General features: G+C 31.4%; 1 protein-coding gene across 1 annotated transcript in view; it reads left to right on the top strand.

The window, feature by feature from the left end:
* The window catches only part of LOC123658590 (alkaline phosphatase-like), a 28034-nt gene that overhangs the window by 5182 nt on the left and 550 nt on the right, over positions 1 to 22302 (top strand). The window contains exons 3-11 of the mRNA XM_045593960.1: positions 3503 to 3644; positions 13578 to 13752; positions 14628 to 14806; positions 17384 to 17591; positions 19818 to 19997; positions 20110 to 20304; positions 20681 to 20875; positions 21521 to 21658; positions 21891 to 21892. Of these exons, the coding sequence (XP_045449916.1) occupies positions 3503 to 3644; positions 13578 to 13752; positions 14628 to 14806; positions 17384 to 17591; positions 19818 to 19997; positions 20110 to 20304; positions 20681 to 20875; positions 21521 to 21658; positions 21891 to 21892 (1414 nt within the window). The remainder of the gene's footprint in view (positions 1 to 3502; positions 3645 to 13577; positions 13753 to 14627; positions 14807 to 17383; positions 17592 to 19817; positions 19998 to 20109; positions 20305 to 20680; positions 20876 to 21520; positions 21659 to 21890; positions 21893 to 22302) is intronic.

Here is a 22302-nt window from a genome sequence, read left to right as displayed (position 1 = left end):
TTCCACCATCACCTTTCTACCACCGAACCACAAGGCATCGCATGAATCTGCACCGCTATGTGGTTGAAATCCCACGATCTCGCACTAAACGATTTGCTTCCTCGTTCCTAATACGCACCGCAAAAATTTGGAATGCCCTTCCGGCTTCCGTTTTTCCATCGAACTATAACTTGGGTATCTTTAAATCAAGAGTGAATAGGCATCTTCTAGGCAAGCGCGCACCACCTTAGGCTGCATCTGCACTTGCCTTCAGGTGAGATCGCAGTCAAGCGCTAGTCTATATATTTAAAAAAAAAAAAAAAAAAAAAAAAAAAACGTTGCAAAAACTGTAGCGTTTGCACGTATATAATGTATAAGAGAAATGTTTATCTTAATTAGTCCTACAAAAAAGTCCGGGACGGCATATATCTATCTTTTATGAGTAAGCCATTATCGCAAAAACAGTGAACCATAAATACAATAAAAATTGATAAAATATATTTCTATTGCACATTTGGTGGTAACAAATTAATTTTTATATCGCAGATCCAATTTTTATGAATTTTGGTATAAAGATAGATTTTGACAAGAGCATAAGCTACCCGAAGTACTTACTAAGCCTGCGCAGACAAAGTCGCGGGTACCAGCTGGTTTTATATAACATTCTATTTTGTTTATAAATAAGGAGTCAAATGAAATTTGTTTATGATTTAGTACTGGCATTTCGGTTATGTAAGGTTTGGGAGAATTGTTAAAGTCCAAATTTATATTGAAACTAAATGTATAAATCAGGTGGATTATGTTTTGTATTTTGGACTGAAGCGCACTTAATTTAATTTGAAAAGGGATTAAAGGTATACGATTCATGTATAGTACTTGTATATGATTTTGTAAAGGTTAAAATGATGAAAAGGTTAAGGAATAAATTCTTTCAAAGATTTCTTTCTTGATACTCGTATAAAAAATTTAGGCTGACTTATTAATCGTGATTACTGTTTTACTGTGTTACACATTGCATAGCAACTTAGATAACTTTTTTTATATTAGGAAGCTGGCAAACAAGTGTAAGATCTATCCGAAGGTGAGCTAATACCGTAGCTTATGGTGGCTTGCAACACTAGGAGGATTGCAAGCGTACTTTCGACCCTAGCATCTTATTCTATAAATAAGCTCTGAATATTTTACTTAACACTACAAATAACGTTTCTTAATAGCAGTATTATTTAGGTTTGATATTTTGTAAAGTTGTGGTACTTACAAAGTCGGGCCTTTAAACTTTGAGAAAAATACTTCTTGCTATGCTTGTTTATTGAGACATAATGGTCAAACACTCAAAATCATAGATGATCTAGATAGTCTAATGTATTCTAAGCATTTTTTCATATCTAGTTCGTCCAATCGACTGCAAAACTGTATCGTCGAAATAAACTCAACATGACATGAAAAGTGTTATTATTTATATTGTGTTTCGATTTTAGCTCAAAAGCCTACAGATTTCGGATTAAATTATTATGAATCTCCCAGAGAAGCTTTCGTTAGAATGCTCTAATCACACAAAAAAAATCTTATTGAAAGGTGAAGTGTGAGTCGTAAAAAATACCCTTATAAACAATTTACTGTATATACGTATGATTTGAGTGGTCCTCGACTAAGAATATATCATATCGTCCCAACCGTACTCTGAAGCAAGACGTTAAGTAAGCTCTTCGTGTCACTGCATCCGAAACACGAAGATACGCTTTAACAAGTGTTTCGTATTATTTATTTTTTACAATATGAAATTGTAGTGATTTGTATGGTTCTCGACTACAAGTACGTATCGCCTAAGAAAAGAATTGGTCAATAAAACAATATTTTCACATCGATAATACTCACTAATGTGGCTTCGAAAGTCTTGTCCTGACTTGAGAGTCCTTGACCGCTTCTATGTCCCCACTTTTCGTCACGACTGACACGATGTTCAACGCTTGTATTTGAGAAAAACAAAAATATTAATACTAACTTCTGATTATTTTTGTTGAAATACATCAATTTATTTACTATTTTTATGAAAAATATCAATTTTTATTATATATCAATTATCAATTAACACAGCTATCTATTACTACAATAATACTACAAAACTTAAATAAAAAAAAAATAATAAATAAAAAAAACTATGACAATAAAATTACAACAAATAATACTAATTTTCCTTTGTGTAATAATTTGGTCCTGGCAATATTTTTTTTATTTTTAATCGTAAATAATTACTGATTGCATCGTATTAAAGCAACGGATTCGAAATTGAAACATGGATCATGATGCCTTAAGCCTTGCACTGTGGCAAGCCTAACATGAAACGATCAAAACATGGTCGTCGACAGATATACATGTTATGAATGATTCACTACGACAAATGGCTTGCAGCAAACACAGCTTTTTAATTATTCATACCTTAACTGTTCCCTGTGTTCGTTCGTGTTCGTGTTTATACCTTAACCGTTCATGTTCATTTTTAGAATTAGGAGAAAACAAAAGTTGACGGTATAAGCAATATCCCTGCAGTAACAATCAAGTAGTAGTTGTGTTTAATTGTTCTATGTTATATATACATTTAAGCTTTTATCTTATGTATAATATCTGTACTTATATAAACGAATTTTTTATGTTTTATTTGAAAGTGGCTTAATAAAAATAAACTTTAAATCAGTATTTTTGTTATTTACAACTTTATATTTAGTTACTTTTCATTCTCAAAATATCTTAAATAATAGTAATATAGTAATAATGACTAACGTAAGTACTTCATATTGTTATCCAGTGGAAAAAAGATTTTTTTATTAAATTCGTGTCTTGATAATTTTGTAGATCATTAAATTCTTAACAAAATGAACGGCTCATTTGTATGTTTTATGATATTTCACTTTTTCGCTACAATTTCTTAGAAATTCTTTTTATAATCTAGTAGCTAGTATTAAAGCTTAAGAGAGTGAAGGTAAAAAATTTATATTATTATTATATTATTGGTATTTTATTTATAGATGCGCGTTGGCGCAACGGTCACAGCCATGGATTGTGACAAATATTTGTATAGGCCAAACAGGTGTTTGCCGTGGTCTGGGTGTTTGTGTAGTCCTTGTGGGTCTCCCCACCGTGACTCGGAGAGCACGTTAAGCCGTCGGTCCCGGTTGTTATCATGTAAACCTGATAGCGATCGTTACTCACAGTAGGGAATATATCCGCCAACCCGCATTGGAGCAGCGTAGTGGATTAAGCTCTGATCCCTCTCCTACATGGGAAAAGAGGCCTATGACCAGTAGTGAGATATTACAGGCTGAAGCGATTTATAGATATTACTTTTGACGCCTGTTTTGTGACACATATTATTGAATGTTGACATACCTTACTTTGGCGTATAGAATATCCGTTACAAGTACTAGTAGTTAAACAACACAATACATTTGGTTTATATGTGGATAGATAGTACATAACAAAAAAAATTGCTTATAATAAACTATAAAAATGTACAAAATTTTTGTAGGAACGTGATATTAGTCGTTGGCGATGGTATGAGCTTAACAACAGCTACAGCAGCGAGAATTTTACGAGGACAGCGGAGAGGTCAATCCGGGGAAGATACGGATCTGGTCTGGGATACTTTTCCCGCAGTAGCTCTTGCGAAGGTTTGTTTGAATTTATATTACAGAATTACTTGCGACCCACTGAAATTTTTAACTGTTTATTTTTTATCTGTATTAATTTTGAAAAAAATACTTCCAATGAGTTTTGACGCCACAAATAGATACTGTTAAAAGTTCACGTTTTCATTTATATTATATTTAGAAAAAAAAGGCTGAGCAAAAAAGAAAATACGTAAATGTAGATTTATAAAAATGCCATCATATGATGATCCATTCATAGAGGATCTGACATTATATCTGAATAAAAGAAATAAAATAAATATCATCAGAAAGTAGATTAATTGTATGAAAGGTATTTATCATACAATTGCCAAATAACCTTAAGAATGATAGTTTTTTCCCACAACAATAATGCTTTTTAAACTTAATTCAATATTGAAATTTACTGATTATTAAAATCGTAAGTTATACACACTGCAATAGACAATAACTATGTTATCATATGTAAATATTAAGATTTAGTCAAACGTATACGTATTATATAAAACTTAGTAAACTAAACAAAAGAAAAAACATAAAATAAATAAAACAGGAGTTTTCTCTGTAATTTTACCTTATATTCAAAAATTTGAACCTAATTATTATTATATGTTTAAATTTAACAATACGAGATCAACATAATTTAGTAAAATATTTGTAATTTCTAATATTCGAAGTGACCCTCCCGACTCTTATACTTATAAAACTAGTTACATCTTGTTACTAACATTAAACAGTAACTTCTGTCTTTGATCCCACGCTAAGCCCTAATGTAAACAAATCATCAACTATAATTGTGTTATAGGGATAAAGTCCAGCGTAAGATCGAGAAGGGACGTAGGCCTACATGGCGATTTGCCCAACTTAATTAAAACTAAGTTAATACGCACTGTTATCTTTGGACACGATGAACGCAGTAGGGACAGGATACGAAGCTAAGTGTTTATGTATGAAAGTCAGATGACTATCGTATATATTTGTAATAACAAAGGTTTTCTTATTATTGGAGTATATTATATTATTTAATCTGTAGGTTTGATCTGTTTTATGTAGGTATGTGAACGGTATGTCTAAAGAATATACTTTTCGTAATAAAGGTGTTTATTACCTCCAACGATTTTCATGAAATTTAGTATACAGGGAATTTCGGGGAAGATAAATAAATCTAGCTAGGATTAATTTTTAGGAAATTTCGTTTTATCCCACTTTTTAGACAATGAAAAAATGGCTACGATATTGTTAGAATACGAAGGTAAATTCCGCACTCGTCAATAAAGTTATAATAGCTATATATTATTATAAGGAAATAATAATAATAATAATAATAAAAAGAAAAAACATAGATAAATTGTACCCTACATTAGAATAAGAACCGGTCGGTGGACTCACGTCTCTTTTGGAGACATTAAGTTAGTCTAACTTGAACAGCGATGTTGCTGAGTAACGCCTACCTTGAAATAAAAAATAAAAAATAAAAATTGCACGTTTTTAAAATAAAAAAGGACATGGGTTCATAAGCCCGTGGATGTATCTCACTTGTATAAAAAAAAGATCGCGATTCGGTCGCGATCGACCGAATCGCCTTACCTTCAAATCCTTAAATTTCCATATCGATTATTACTTTTTCTTTTTTTTTTTTCTTTCTTATCGCACTCGTTCTTTTATTTAAATAGCCAGTTCTTATTTTTTATTATTATGTCGGTAAAATCGAAAAATATTTTTCATACTTTATCTTTATTATTTTTGAATTATTTTTTTAATTTTGATTTTTTATATTTCTTTATATTTTTTTATTATTGTCGGTAAAAAACATATTATTCATATTTTATAAATATGTCATTTGTATTTAAATATGATTTCCAAAAAACACGATTTACTAAAAATACCGAACTCAGCTCGGTCACCCAGGTACTAATCGTTTAAGCGTGCAATTTTAAACCAAATGTAAAGTATGTAGTCAATTTTATTTAATGAAACTAGTTTTCGTCAAAAGAAATAATTTTAACTTTAGTATAGTAGCTTATGGATTTGTTTTAGAAGTTATTATGGTATACTTCATCATCTCATTAGGTTAGATTAACAGTGCAACAAAATAGCTTTTCCTTATTATTATTATTTGATATTTTATGTTGTAATCCTATAGTGTATTATAAACTAATTTAATAATAATAAAATAAAGTTTAATTGCTTTATCATAAAAAAAAAATCGTTTTGAACTTACATACTGCAAATAAAAAATTTAAAACCTGACTTTAAAATATATTGAAAAGCTAAAAATAAGCTTTTATTCTGTTAGTGAAATTTTTAAGTAATTTTAAAAACTTCCTTTCGTGGACCAGAAATCGGGTAATATAACATTGTAAAAAAGAGTAACATATTACATAATCTTATACTATTAAACGAGCAATTCTTGTATATATATATATATAATCTGAATCTCGGAAACGGCTCCAACGATTTCCATAAAATTTAGTATATAGGAGGTTTCGGGGGAGATAAATCCATCTAACTAGGATTCATTTTTAGAAAATGACGTTTTATCCCTGTTTTTAGGGAGTGAAAAAATAGCTACAATATCGTTAAAATACGAAGGTAAATTTCGCAACTGTCATTAAAGTTGTAATAGCTCGGTGGGAAATCGGCCGGTCGGGATCGACCGAGGAGATCATGGTTCAAATCCCAATGTCCCTGATCAATTATTTTTTTCCTTTTTTTAATTGCACTCGTTATTTAAAAAATAAATATTATTCATATTTTATAAATATGTAATTCGAATTTAAATATGAATTCCAAAAAACACGATTTACTAAAAATACCGAGCTAGGCTCGGTCACCCAGGTACTAGTATTTAACTGCTACGTGTGGTAATGATATATGGATATTAAGACACCGTACGGCACATAATATACGTACTGTTACGCGGCACCTCCCGGTAGTCTTTTAGAATAGACACACAACTGGTTAAATATTGATAAAGTTTATTTAATAGTCCAAACACTTACAGTAACTGTCCCTAGAAACACCTCACTTTCCTTTTCTGTATAAAAAATATGTATAGTGACGCGCTGGATGGTAAACGGCAACTAACTCGACCGTATGGAAAATGAAATATTTAAAGTAATTAAAATAGCGGCGTCAGCACTATCCGCGAATTATACCTAGGCATAACATCTCCCCCCTTTTGATGGAGCTTTATCTTTAAAGATGAAGCGGAATTGAGACGCGACTAAAATCGAAAAGGTCGGAAAGGAAAATGAGCGTTTTACAATTTTTTTCAAAATATTAATTAATTGGAATTAAAAAAATAAAATTTATCATTAAACAATAAGAGAGCTGCTTAGCTAAAATTTAAACAATGTTAATATTATCATCAATAATTAAGAATTTGACATTTTATCATAAAATTATAATAGTGTGATAATTATAATAATAAGTTTGTTTCAGAAAATTCATCCATAAGTGTTAGTAACATTTTAACTTATATGACTAATGTTAGTCTATTCTACACACAAACAATTTTTAAAGAAAATATAAATTTAATAAAATTCACAAAAATCATAAAATTTATAAAATTGTCAAAAATTGCCAAAATTCATAAATAAAAAATCATAACAAACTTTTATAAGTATCTGAGTGTTAGATTATTATTTATTATAAGAATTAGTATAATAGTTAGTATAATGAATAGTGTAAGAGATGATAGTACATTGATAATCTTAAGACATTAGTTTAATATTTAGAGTTAGTATAAAAAAACATTTATTTAGAAATTGGATACATTACGATTTGAGAGTTTCATTACATTTAACAGTTAATTTACATGGTTTAGATTGAACAAAGATCCACTTATTATTACTAAGCGTTTGCCAAATATCGACATTACTAAACAAAAGTTTATGATTACATTCAGGTGACATTGATAGGACTACTTCTGTTAACAATTTACTTTCACAACAAGGATTATTTATACTCGAATAAATGCTGAGCATAGGGCATATGTGCTGTGTGGCTACGGCACTAAAGAATTTAGCCACCCCCTCCGTGGGTGTCGTAAGAGGCGACTAAGGGATAACAAGGTTCCACAACCATCTTGGAACTTAAGAAGCCGACCGATGGCGGGATAACCATCCAACTGCTGGCTTTGAAATACACAGGCCGAAGACGGGCAGCAGCGTCTTCGGTGCGACAAAGCCAGCCCTGCGGTCACCAACCCGCCTGCCCAGCGTGGTGACTATGGGCAAAACACATGAGTTCACGTTATTTTTGGCGTAAACTTGTGGAGGCCTATGTCCAGCAGTGGACTGTATAGGCTGTAATGATAGGGCATATAGAATACTCATCGTTTATCAACTTACAATTGTTTAAGTTATCTAACAAGACGTAACTGAGCTTATCATCTGTTACTGCAATATAAGCTTTAGTCGGTTGAATTAAAGAAAACGTGTTAGCATTTTTATCATGTGGAGTCGGTAAAGGAATATTTTTGTAAACAATGTATTTTTTTCTCGGTATATTAATGGTATTTTTAATATGAAAATAATCTTTTGTTGTAGTAGAAACATGTTAGCTAAAATATTTGCTTTTAAAATAAAATAGAATTAAGGATTATGTCTAAGAAATTAGAAATTGTTATCAGGGAACTTTCAATTAGATTGATAAAACTATTTATTCGCGTTACGTAGTATAAGTTATCATTTTGCTTTGTAACTTGAGAAAGAATATCATTTAGTATAGTTATATGGGAATTTAATTTAATTTCGTTTTGGTTTAGTCTTCGAATAGTAGAATTAAAAGTATTTAAGCTTGACTTTACGATTGTGCTGGCTTTATTTATGTTAGAATGCGTGATTGCGTGCATTGGTATAGAATGATTGAGATTTTTTTATGAGATTTAAGAGACTTATTATTATAAGATTCAGTGAGACTCAGCGGCTGGGACTGAGATGCATTTAATTTATGAGATTCAGTGAGACTCAGCGGCTAGGACTGAGATGCATTTAATTTATGAGATTCAGTGAGACTCAGCGGCTGGGACTGAGATGCATTTAATTTATGAGATTCAGTGAGACTCAGCGGCTAGGACTGAGATGCATTTAATTTATGAGATTCAGTGAGACTCAGCGGCTAGGACTGAGATGCATTTAATTTATGAGATTCAGTGAGACTCAGCGGCTGGGACTGAGATGCATTTAATTTATGAGATTCAGTGAGACTCAGCGGCTAGGACTGAGATGCATTTAATTTATGAGATTCAGTGAGACTCAGCGGCTAGGACTGAGATGCATTTAATTTATGAGAATTAGGAATAGTATTCATAATGATATGACTCAGGCCTACCTCGCGGGGAGGCTGAGATGATAGAGAATCGAAAATGGAGTTTGTGCCGTTTATAGCCGACGATTTCGACTGGCACGAGGCCGAAATCGGATTTAGTTTAAATCGTTTTCGTTAAAAGAAGTATTACATCGATCAATATTATCACAATGGTGCACGCGCGATACGTTATTCGGTGCACGTGAACCCGTGGCGTTGCTTTGTGCAATCTGAGAAGAATCGGGTTGCAGTGTGCGGCGGCTATTGTTATATTCGCGTTTGCGACATTCGTTTATAACATGACCCTTGTTTTTACAATAAACACAATATTTATTATTATAATTAGAATTAAGTTTATAAGATCGACTTAAAATTGGAGGATTTTGTAGATGAAATGTTTTTTGAAAATTGTTAGATTTAGTAAAATTAGGTTTTTGGTTTTTAAAACATACAGAGGTGTTATGACCTGATCTGTGGCAAATTGAACAATATTTAGAAGGTTGTTGAGAAATTTTGGTTAGGTTTAAAAGCTTTTCTTCCTCAATAGCAAGTGTGATAGCCTCAGATAGTGTCTTGGGATTGCGACAGCGTACAATTTGCGATAAATTTGAATTAATCCCTAATAAAAAAGTATTCAATGCCAAATCCTCCATAGCAGCTAACCTTCCTATTAACTCATTTGAGTTTTCGCAGCTGTAATGTATATCAGATAGTAATCGTGTTATACAAGACTCAATTCTTAATGAATATTGCGTGACATCTTCTGTTGAATTTTGCTTACAATTCTGTAGATCAATTAAAAGATGCGTAGAATGCTTTTTCTCACCAAACGTGACTTTTAAAAATGATTTTATTTCGGACCATTTATTAAATGTTTTAAGACAGCAAGCCATTTGTGCCTTGCCTTCAAGCTGTGATATAATGTATTTACAAAGCACATTCTGCTGGTCAGCGGTTGCGAGAGAAATAGCATTTTCGCAGTTTGTGAGAAAAGCTGGCAAAGATTCGCGATCACCATTATAAGGTTTTATAAATTTGGTAAGAACAGATAGAGTTATCTTCTCAGCCATTTTCGGTTTTGAGAACTTTAAAGATGGATCTGAATAATTGCTGTCGGAATCAGAGCGAGCTTCTTCAATTACAGTCTTTTCCTTTTTAGGAGGCATTCAATTAAAAATAACAGTAATTTTAGTGAAAATGTAAATAGATTTTTGTAGAAGTTGTATATACGTGACTCTATAAATATACTAAGCTTGTTACTAAATTTAAGGTTTATAAAAAAAAGGTTAAGATATATTAATCTTCTGGGAAAGAATCACTGATCACTAGCACTTATTCACTTTTAGGCTTTTAGTAAAATAGAAAACTCACAATGAAACAGCAAGCGCGATCATATCTGCTGGGAAGCGTGACACGTGTTGATGACGTTGCGGGGCCGGAACTCGGACACGTGGTGGCTCTGTGAGTCGTATTGCAGCTAACGCGTCACGTTGCAATATAGCGACGTGTATATGAAATGTAGATGATGGTGTGGTTGCCTGGTGAGGGTTCTTCTGCTGGGACGCAGTCTCAGCAGCGTGGGGCTGTAGATCTGCTAGAAGTTCCGTGTGTTTGGTGGACCTGCCTCGGCTCGTGGGGCCTGAGACGTATATCTGATGAAGGCACGGCAACGTGGGGCCTGTGACCTTGTGTAATGTCTAATGACGTACCTGGGTGCCAGGGTTCGGATGTCAGGGTTTTACACAGAAAACCACTTACGACATCCCACTTCTGACACCAATTTGTTACGCGGCACCTCCCGGTAGTCTTTTAGAATAGACACACAACTGGTTAAATATTGATAAAGTTTATTTAATAGTCCAAACACTTACAGTAACTGTCCCTAGAAACACCTCACTTTCCTTTTCTGTATAAAAAATATGTATAGTGACGCGCTGGATGGTAAACGGCAACTAACTCGACCGTATGGAAAATGAAATATTTAAAGTAATTAAAATAGCGGCGTCAGCACTATCCGCGAATTATACCTAGGCATAACAGTACGTACATATTAAAAAAGGTTGGGGAAAAGTCTTTTCGTTTTTTCCAGTAAAAAGTTGCAATAAAACCTTTTTGTTTGACGGAACGAAGTTAGATGCAGATCTGTGTAACTTATGTATGAAACTCGCATTAACATAAAACGATGTACCTGATTAAATATGTTAACAGAAAATTAATTTATTATAATATTCAAAGAATTATTCCTACCATTTTTAAAATGAATAATTACAGACTATATACATAGGAGATGATGATTATGATGATGATAACATAGGAGATACCTTGGTTTACCTAATATTAATGCGATCATTTAAAATGTATCCAAATATATTGACTACTTCATTATCTTTGAGTTGACGATTATAAATATACTAATGCTTTTATGTTCTTCGTTGTCTTTTTTCATTTTGTCAAAATAATTCAAATTCACGCAGATATGGTTTGCTGTGTGATTACGGCAGTAAAGAATATAGCCATCCTCTCTCTTCCCGTGGGTGTCGTAAGAGGCGACTAAGGGATAACGCAGTTCCACTGCCACCTTGGAACTTAAAAAGCCAATCGATGGCGGGATAACCATCCAACTGCTGGCTTTGAAATATACAAGGCCGAAGGCGGGCAAGTCTTCGGTGCGCCAAAGCCAGCCTGCGGTCACCAAACCGCCTGCCCAGCGTTCTGACTATGGGTAACACCCATGAATTCACGCCATTTTTTCGCGAACTTATAGAGGCCTATTTTCAGCAGTGGACTACAATAGGCTGAAGTGATGATGGTGATGATGAGATATGGTTTATATTTTAATGCGTTATTTTACATGTACGATTATAAAGGTCGTCAAATTTATTGCTAACTCATGCTAATGACGGTTATGTAGTGATTGGATGTAAATCTAATGTTCTAATTAACATGCATTTCGGCATAGCTGTTTATCTCACGAGAGACGTGGAGAGATGGGGTTATTTGGATTGCGATTATTATAACGATTCACATGTTACATAATATTATTATATTAATATTTTTATGAAAAACTAACTACCCGGACAGACTTCGTTCTGTCAAAAGTTATAGTATATTTTTTTTTAAATTAAAACCTTCCGTGGGCCTTAACGAACATACAAAAAAAATGCCAAATTGGTCGAGAAATTCTCCAGTTATGCGCTTAGCAACATTCATTTTTATTTATATAGAACGAATCGCTTTTCTAATTTTTTATATACAAAGTGTCAAAGCTTCATCAACAAATTACCGTACTTAATATATTAAGAGTTAATATTGAAATGCTGAAATTATAAATCTGAATGTGAGTAATCAGAAACAAACGTAGAAATGAAATGAAGCTTTGTTCTGTACAAAATATTAATACTAAAAACTCTAATCCAATTTACAAAAATAAAACCTTAAAAAATAAAAATTTCATAACAAATATTTACGGTGTATCGGAGGCTTAAAATATTTTTGTATTGTGTGTCTTCGTCATTGTTTATCTGCCTTGTTGTCAATATAAGTGTTCAATATAAGCCATTAAGGTAAATGAATGAATAAACATAAAGGTCAATTTTATCTATTTCTTTGATTTTATGATGATAATATAATTAGCACAATAAATTTCTACGTTTTACCGGTTCTTAAATATTTTCATGAGCCTAAACTACTAACTATACAAAACGATAAACTATTCTCAATTGTTAATATTGTCCAGTTGATGAAACAGGTGGATTTGAACATCCAAATTGGGACTGGCAATGAGTTCCAAGTGCCAATTTGCTTAAAACTCATATCGTACCCAACTGCGATTCAGAATACTGTAGTACGTTTATAACGCCCCAATCCTTTGCCTATATAGGTCTTTTCCGTATAGTTACAAATTTACTGTTTCCTATAGTAGATTACAAATAAAGCTTATATTTTATATATATTTTAAGCTTATATTTTACTTACGAGTTTAATAAATATTTTACTTAGCGTAAGCATAAAAATTGATTACCCACATTATTCATTTATCTAACATTAAATAATTTTACACTTTTGTAGTGTAAAATAGCCCACATGTCTATTTATATTTATTTTTTAATTTATTTTATTTTAGCGATCATAAATATAATATCTCAACAATATTTTAGTTTTAAAATAATAACAAAGAAAGTAATAATATGTAGGAAGGAGGTCACACAGGTTAATTGCAATGTAAGGTAACACAAGATAGTTTTTAGTTAACAGTTAGAAATTGTATTATAATATCTAACAATTTATTCGTTTGCACAAACTACTTACCCTAAGCGTCTAGGTTAAGCTACTAGCAGGATACATAAAGGAGGTTGCTCCTGTCGATTTATACTGGTCGGAATGATACAAGTAATAGGATAAGTGAGGGTAGGTGAGTATCGAATGATGGATAAGTGGCGTGATCGGTGCATCTTTTGTTTATAAATTTCTTGCTAATTGTGTACGACAGCGTAGGTGCCGACAAATATATTCCTTTTGTTGTTATATTACGGCTGTAATAATTGTTTAGTAAGCTATATGCTAAGATTTTTTTATAAAGGGCTATAAACTGAATTAAAGATTTTATGATTTTGTTTTTGTTAGACATACAACGTAGACGCACAAACAGGAGAGTCATCGGCCTGCGCTACGGCGCTTTTATGTGGAGTAAAAGCTCGCTATGAAACGTTAGGCCTCGACGCTGGAGGTCGTTTCAATAACTGCGCATCTGCAATCAGCTCCAAAGTTACTTCACTGATTGATTGGGCTCATGAGGCCGGTAAGTGAGCAGATCGTGAAAAAGGTTTTATTATTTATTACACTCCGTTTTTAGAAGAAATGAAACTAAATTTTGTTTGCCGTTAAGAATATCTCATCATTTTAAGTAAGCGTTTTGTTTGAACCCCAGGTTAGTTTTATTTTGCAAGTAAATGTATGCGATAAATTGATAGTGACATAAAAAGTAAAGATACTTTTATATTTAAGTATTGTTGTAAGCGAAATGTGTTTTGACGACCTATTTCATTTTAAGTAGTTCTGATGAACTACGAATATATAAATCTTTTAGAATAAACGCAAAAGTACTGTATTAGCATTTACGTCATAAAACACTGTCAAAATGAATTTATAATACAATAATACTTTATTGTAGTCTAAGAGAGTACATTTTTCATCGAAAAGGAAAACATAAACATGTACAAAAGGTGGTCTTATCGCTAAAATGCGATCTCGTCGATGTACGTTAGTGGTCTCATGACTTTTCACTAATTTTGTTTGTTTTCAATTATATTTTTACAAAAGATTTATTATAGATATAAAAGATCAATTTCATTTATTTTATATTTAAAATTAGTCAATTGACTTGTAGTAGGTATAATTTTTTTGAACTTGGATAAAGTTTAATGCCTGATAAAATAATTTATTTAAAAAAGCCAGGTTGTTATGACTATAAAATGTAAAAACTCTAGCTAGTTTTGATTACTGAACAAATTAAATCTTTTGAGTTCTGGAATTACTTTAATACTATCTAATTATTTTCTTTGTTTATACTTATGTATGGATATGAATTAGCAACATAAAATCACAATGAATGTTTAGAAAATTAAAAATAACACTTCTTAAAAATATATAACAATTTCATCTAAATTATAACAGGTAAATCGAGCGGTATTGTGACAACAGCACGCGTAACCCACGCTACTCCAGCTGCTTTATATGCACACGCGCCTTCGAGATATTGGGAAGATGACAGTCGAGTACCTCCAACTGTGAGACGTGACTGTAAAGATATCGCCTTACAGCTTGTTGAAAATGAACCAGGGAGAAATATTAATGTACGCATTTATAATTATTAATATTTTATTACTGTGACATTTTTATGATATTTGTATAACCTCCTTTGTGGGCGTGTAACGTCGTTTTTGGTAGCGTGAGTTTATACAAATTGATTATTTACTTAACGACAACATTTTCTTTTAAGCGTAAATAAGCTGTATTAACACTCCATTGTTGAATGTATATCAAGTTATTATATTTGGTTTATTTATTACATAATTTAAAATTTGATAGAAAATAACACCCTAACTTAAAAAATAGCAAAGGCGGTTTTGTCATTAATTAGGATCTTTTACAGTCAATCCCTGTCAATAGATGAAATATTGATAACATGGCACGACTAGACAAATGAAACAAATAACTTAGAATTATAGCTATTAAATTCAATTTTATTTCTATTTATTAATTATTACTTTATTAATACTTATTAATTAAAAAAAATTAATGTATTTTATCGAATAAGCTATTTAACGAATGAAGTAATGATAAAATAATCAATATCTCCAGCGACTTTTTATTAAAGACTTTTAAGAATAATAAAAAGAAAAACAATGTTCACGTAGCAAATATAGTGTAGAAGTCACGTAATGAATATACATATATTTTTACAGTTAATAAATTGTAAATATGAATTATAAAGAAGAATTCCTAAATAAAAATTCTTATCAAAAAATATTTTTACGAAAAACATAAATACATAAAATGAGGTTTGATTATTATTCTGATAAAATATAAAAAAGTTTGTATATGTGTGAATACGCCATAGTACCGTTCCATTTCGGTATTTAGTTTTTTTTATCAATTTGCTGCAACTTCATTCTAACCCACAATTAACTAAGTTTGAAAAATAGCTTTGAATGTAATAGTACACTTGTACACAGTGGCTTGAATTTGCAGCAAAATCATTGAAATATTGCAGTTGCATGTTCCACTCCCTAGTGTTTTGAAATCAAATAGACTTTTACCTCAAAACACTGCGAAATAAAACCAGCTATTCCATCTCGAATGTTAAAGTTCAAAGTATACCAAGAGGTAAGCGATGTAATAGTCAATAGCGCAGGTCAAATTTGATTTTTTATACATTTTCAGCTATAAGCGGTATAGCTGAGCACTTGGTTCATACTATACGTATATTAAAATGCACTCCCCGCTTTTAGTAAAAATTTGAAAGTAAAATTGGTTTGTATTTTTGAATATTCGTTATATCGATAATGTAATTTTTACTTCAACGATAGCTGACACTCAAGATGCAGGATATTATGATGTAGTGTACCTACGTGTAGTGTATATTATATATAAAAAAACATATATACACATTTCTACCATATTTATGTAACTAAAAGTCGTTGCAACTGTAAACTCACATTGGCTATTAAAATAGTCTCGTATAATGCCACACGTGTTGAAAATGAGTTCAAATGAGTTTAAGCTGTTAACAATTGTTCAAATTTTACGTAATATTTTAAGTAGGACAAACAAATACAAAATGTTATTTGATATTAAGCTTATTATGTATCTCATTTTAACAAAGGATAAGCAAAGAAGTTGATATTTTCCTATACATAATATTATTAATACAATTTGGTACAAAGTAAATTGTGTCACGTGATAGAAGATTACATGTTTGAATTGCAATCAAAAATTTAACGTATTCAGTAGTTTTAACATGAAGTTTAGTTTAACAAATACCAAGGAATATCCGAGAAGTGACGCGATGTACCAAAACATAAAAAGTAGTCAAATTAGTCGATAGATTGAAAAGAAAGTACGTACTTATCGATGTAATTAATATATTACAATGGCCATATTTAAAAAAGGTTCACCCTAACCATACTTTGCCTACCGTCACATTTTTTGTACCTGCAAATCTGAAAGGCCAGCTTATTGATGTAGGGTAAGGTAATTATTTTTCCGATAACCTTTTTTTCTAAAGTACAAAGCAATCGAGGTAATATTTCATGAAATAGTTTTTTGTTCGGCACTGCGGAGGCAATTTCTAATAGTAAAGTTTTTATCTGATCTCACATGGTGTTTGTATAGTTATTATAAAATCTTTAGTAATATTATTATAACTTGTATTTCTATAATAATGTATAGAATACAATATAGTAAAAAAAATACGTGTATTGTGTTTGACTACTAACTGTAACTACAAATTTTAGTAAGGAAGCCGGAGCGTAAGGTTGCTATTTCAATATGTCAATTAATCTATTACTGCGACAATTATGTTTTATATCAACAGTATAAATAATTTTTTGATTCAATAGTATCATTGTGGTATTCCTAAAAGACTATCAAAAAAGTAAATTAAACAAAGCTATCAAAACTATTTAAAATTAAAAATTGCCAGTACGCCATTTTCGATCCAACTGACAATTTGGAAGCCTGGCAGCGGAAACATATGTGTAATTTACTCGTTTATATTCTACAGGGAATTAAGTTTTGATGTTTATTAATAAATCTCATAACACAATAGTTTTTCGATAAGTAGATTATCTAAAGAGAAGTTACTACTGAAGTATACTTCTCATTTATTATTTATTAAAACTCTTACTTATTATACTTCTTAATGACAGGTTATAATGGGTGGAGGGAGACGTCATTTCCTTCCAACTGTAACTCCAGATCCTGAGCATTCGAATAGAGAAGGAAGAAGATTGGATGGTAGAAATTTAGCTGAGGATTGGGCGAGAGAAAAGAAAAGGAGGCGGCTTCGAGCCCAGTATATACATTCACGGGAGCAACTCGCTAAGTTAGATCCAAGGACGGTTGATTATTTATTAGGTTAGTGGTTTGATAGTAACAGATCAAAGTCAAATCAACAAAGTTTGTTAATAACCATTTAGTGACTAGTAGTTCAAATTTAATTTAAGACAAGTAATAATAGGACTATATGGCAATAGAAATAACTGTAATGAAAAATAATAAAAAGTTAATAACGATATAGAGGGTATTTCAAGATATCAGACATAATAATTGCTTATAACTGCTAATATTGGTTAAGGTTACGTTTATTATTAAATTGAAAGGAAACTTATAAGTCAGTGAACCTTTCCACAATTATATTCGAAGTTGTTTGCACCGTCTCATAATGAATATAAATATATTTTGATGAATAACAGTTTACTTACAACATATTAAGCCATCGATTCTATATGAAAATGAAAAGAAATTATAGTCAAGTATCACAATGATGTACTTAAGATCCTAATTTAAATATGTCATATTACCAGAGAACAAACAATATTTTTCTTTTATATTGTGCTCGTTGGTTCATTATTTTTTCGTCATATCTTTACTCAACTTTAGTCATAAAAAATCGTAATTGAAAAAACGAAGGAAAAACAAATTTAATGCTGTTTCCTATTATAATAGCAAAGCCTCTATACTGTACTTGAAAAAATATAGAATTTTATGATTCATTTCTTTAGCTTTATGTTATATTTTTATGTTCTCCGTAAAATATCAAAAGCAAATTCAAAGTGATTTAACTATGTAAAAGTTCTTCCAGAACGTAAGATATCTTTATTTTAAAACGAGGAGGAGGTAAGCGCTTTCTAACTATTCAAAATAGGTTCTCAAACAATAAATGAGCGATGAATTATTCATTTAAGCAAAAGACAAAGAATTTAAGACAGTTCAACTGCATCTCACGACTATATTCTTTAGTTTTATGAGGAAAACAAGCCATACGTCACAGTTTTTAAAGGTTAGTAGAAACTTCTCGAAGAATCGTATTCACGTATAATTTGATTTACAGAAACTGAAGTATTATTGTAAATGATAATTCCACATAATATGCTAATATTTAAAAGCGCACAATATGCTAATATTTAATAACATTTAATAATTTAATATTATTTAGCACTATAAATTATAAATTCTTTACATACTTCTTATTTCATATATTATATAAGGTTATAATATAAACTGATGCTATTCACGTTTAAACAAGAGTTGCGGTTTGCTGAAAACATATTACACTATATTCAACGCAGAAGGTCTGAAAAGACCAATTTAAAATTTGTCGTTAAAATGGTTTTAATTTTAACATAGTTTTGCACGTACGGATAATTATATAATTATGTACGAATTATATTAAACTTTATAAACATCTTTAGCCAGGGTTAAAGTTTGGAAGATACATAACAGTGTGTCCCAAAAAATGGATATTTCCCGAATGAATACCCGTCAAGTCACAAAATGTCGTCCAAAAAATTGAGATGTTCTTTTTTGTCGGTGAAAATATAATGGAATAATAATTAAATAAGTAGGCGGATAGGAATATTTATGGAAACATTTTGTCGAAATATAATATACAATTTAATAATAATGATAATAAAAAAATTCAAGGATTGTATTAAAATTATGATGGTAAACAAAAACGGTTGTGTTCTTGAGACATTCACGATGCAATGATAGCATAAAAGAAATAAAAACTTGATAATAAATAAAAAGAGCAAATAATTTGACCAGAACATTATTAATATACAAAAGTGGTAGCGATGTTCTCTCTAAATTGTAATATTTTTTCTCAGAGTTTTAGCTTCATTCTTCATTCATAACTTTTCATTATTATTTAAATTATACTTTCATAGTTTTATACTCTTATATAGGATATTATTTATATTTCTAATTACGAAGAAAGCGTAAATGAGGTTGCAGTGTGCGCTGATATTCTATTACGTTTATCTTTCTTAGAGCTCTGTTAAACAATGTTTATAATTACATCAGCCTAGTGTAGGTATAATCCTCTTAAATATTTAAGCCGGGACTTATGCTTCAGAATTAGGACTGCAGACGAATTTTCAATATAATACGTTTAGAAATAATTTCAAATTACTGTAATGGTAATGTGAAATATATAAAAAGGATAACAACTAAAACGTATTACAATTTTGTTTCGTTTTCGTTAAAAAAGTACACGCGACGAATACTCGAGTAGATTTTTATTATTCCGTTTTGATTTTATAATATTTAAAAATGCAGTAATTTAATTTTTTAAAACAGGTCTATTTGAATATTCTCATATGGAGTTCAACGCTGAAAGGGGAGCTGTGTTGGATACAGAAGAAGGCACAGCTGCCGGCACAGTTGTGAAGGCGGACGATCCATCATTAGCAGACATGACCCGCGCGGCTCTTGCAATTTTGACAAAGAATGATAAAGGATTTTTCTTACTTCTTGAGGGTAAGAGTTACTTAAATTTTAATAGGCAGAATCAGTATCTAAATTCTTAAGTATAAGAAGCCTCAGAACAAAAATTATTTATTGACACATAAATATTAATTTAATTTTTAAGGTGGACGAATAGATCACGCGCATCATTATAATAATCCGTATAGAGCTCTTGATGAGACGTTAGAACTTGAAACAGCCTTATTAGCGGCACTGGAAAAAGTGAATCCAGCCGAGACACTGATCGTGGTGACTGCTGATCACGGTCATGTAATGACTTTCGGCGGTCAAGCTACGCCGAGAGGTCATCCTATTTTAGGTAAGAATTTGTTTTAACCACTCGTAACCACTGTATAAATACATTTTAAACTAATATTTATTTTTTCTGATTAAAATATATGTTAGTGAATTAATTACAAAGCCTTTTCTTAATTTTTATATAGTTACTTCTTAAAATAATTACTGCAAATACCCTTCTAAAATATTTATTATTTAGTATATTAGAGTATTAGATATATTTAAGTTTCTTTGATATACGCTTCAGCCTGTAATATCCCACTGCTGGGCATAAGCCTCTTTCCCCATGTAGGAGAAGGATTAGAGCTTAATCCACCACGCTGCTCCAGTGCGGGTAGGCTTTGTTATAGATTCATATGAATTATAATCACATTTGGTAATAGAATTGACGGTTACAGGTGCAGATACAGTAGTGTCTGATATCGACGGCTTTCGGTACACAACCTTGTTATACGGAACAGGGCCAGGTCATTCAGAGCCTCGAGCTCTACCCCTAAATAGCACTAACAGTCCAGCTGACGCAGTTCACGCCGCAGCTGTACCTCGACAGTGGGCAACGCATGGTGGAGAAGATGTACCAATTTATGCTTTAGGTAATTTAAAATGTTCTAATTTTTATCTCTAATGTGCGTTGGTTTTAGTTTAATTTCTTATAACTCCAAATGCAATTTAAATCGTGATTTTGAATATTAATTAATTTATTTAAATGTTATATTTTGTAAAATAAAATTATGAAATTTAATATAGAAAAATATCGACTTTCGGATTTAATACAAGTTTTTCTTCTATTCAACCTTGCGATCCTTATAATCGCTCATCAACTGTGATATGATTTACAACTTTGGTCAGGCCAATTTACATATCAATTTCTCTTTCAAATAATTACGTAATTTTATGGAACTATCCCTATTAGTATTTTGTTATAATGTTAAGTAACTGTTAGTATTTTTATGTGTATGTATGAATATGTGGATGGATGTGTGTATGTATATATATGCGTGTAAATGTGTATTAAGTTTCAAACCTACCTTTCTTTTATTTAAAGTGAAACTTCTTTAGAATCGTTTTGATTTGAAACTCGATGAAACGAAAATGCGCCACGATAAATATTTAAAACTATTTTTTATGCAATTTCATAATAAAAGAAATATAAATATAAAGTTATAAGCACTTCGGCCAAATCAAGTTGTCTAAGTGTTAGGGAATAAGAATTTGTAAAAAGCGTTATATTTTCTTAGGTCCAATGGCTACGGTTTTATTTGCTGGTGTGGTAGAGCAAAGCTACATACCTCACGCTATCGCCTATGCAGCATGTCTAGCACATCAAGCAAGACGATGTCAGGAACCAATTTTTAACTTTACAAAACCTCAAGTAAGTCACTTAAGAGTGTATGCTACCTCAAATTGCTTATTTTCCATTCGGCAGGATGTCCATATCTTCCAAACTACTGAATATTTAAGTTTGAAATTTATATATGGTAAAGTTCAGGACATAAACTATCTTTCATATGTTTCGAAAACACGATTCCATAAAATTTTCTCGATACAAGAAAATCGCAAAGTTACCTCTATTTTTGTATTAAAACCTTAATATCTCAATAAATATAGAAGTTATGAACTTGAGATTAAGCATGGTAATTGAAATAAGTATGAAGAACATTTTATATGTTGCCGTTTTTAAAAATTAACTATTGGTAATGTTAGTGGGGAGAAAATACATATAATTCGTGCGACGAACAACCAAGCGCTCTCAATTCTCATGTGTATTTAGTACGGGTGAAATCTGAATTCGAGCTGAGGTAGTGTAGACCCTTAGCAGTAAATTACTATTTTTTATACAATAAAGGTTGCAAACAAGCCTACGGACGACCTAATGGTAAGTGGATACCGTAGCTGTTGACAACCCTATCTCGACCCTCCCACCTCGAGCCCTCTCACCCTCGAGCTCTGGCCACCTTACTCACCACAGGAACACAACATTACTTGAGAGCAACGTTATTTAGCAATGATCTTGCAAGGT

The sequence above is a fragment of the Melitaea cinxia genome, chromosome 12 (genome assembly GCF_905220565.1).
Source record: "Melitaea cinxia chromosome 12, ilMelCinx1.1, whole genome shotgun sequence".
NCBI classification, from domain to species: domain Eukaryota; kingdom Metazoa; phylum Arthropoda; class Insecta; order Lepidoptera; family Nymphalidae; genus Melitaea; species Melitaea cinxia.
Note: the sequence above shows the minus strand (reverse complement) of the source record. Positions and strands in the feature narration are given on the sequence as shown.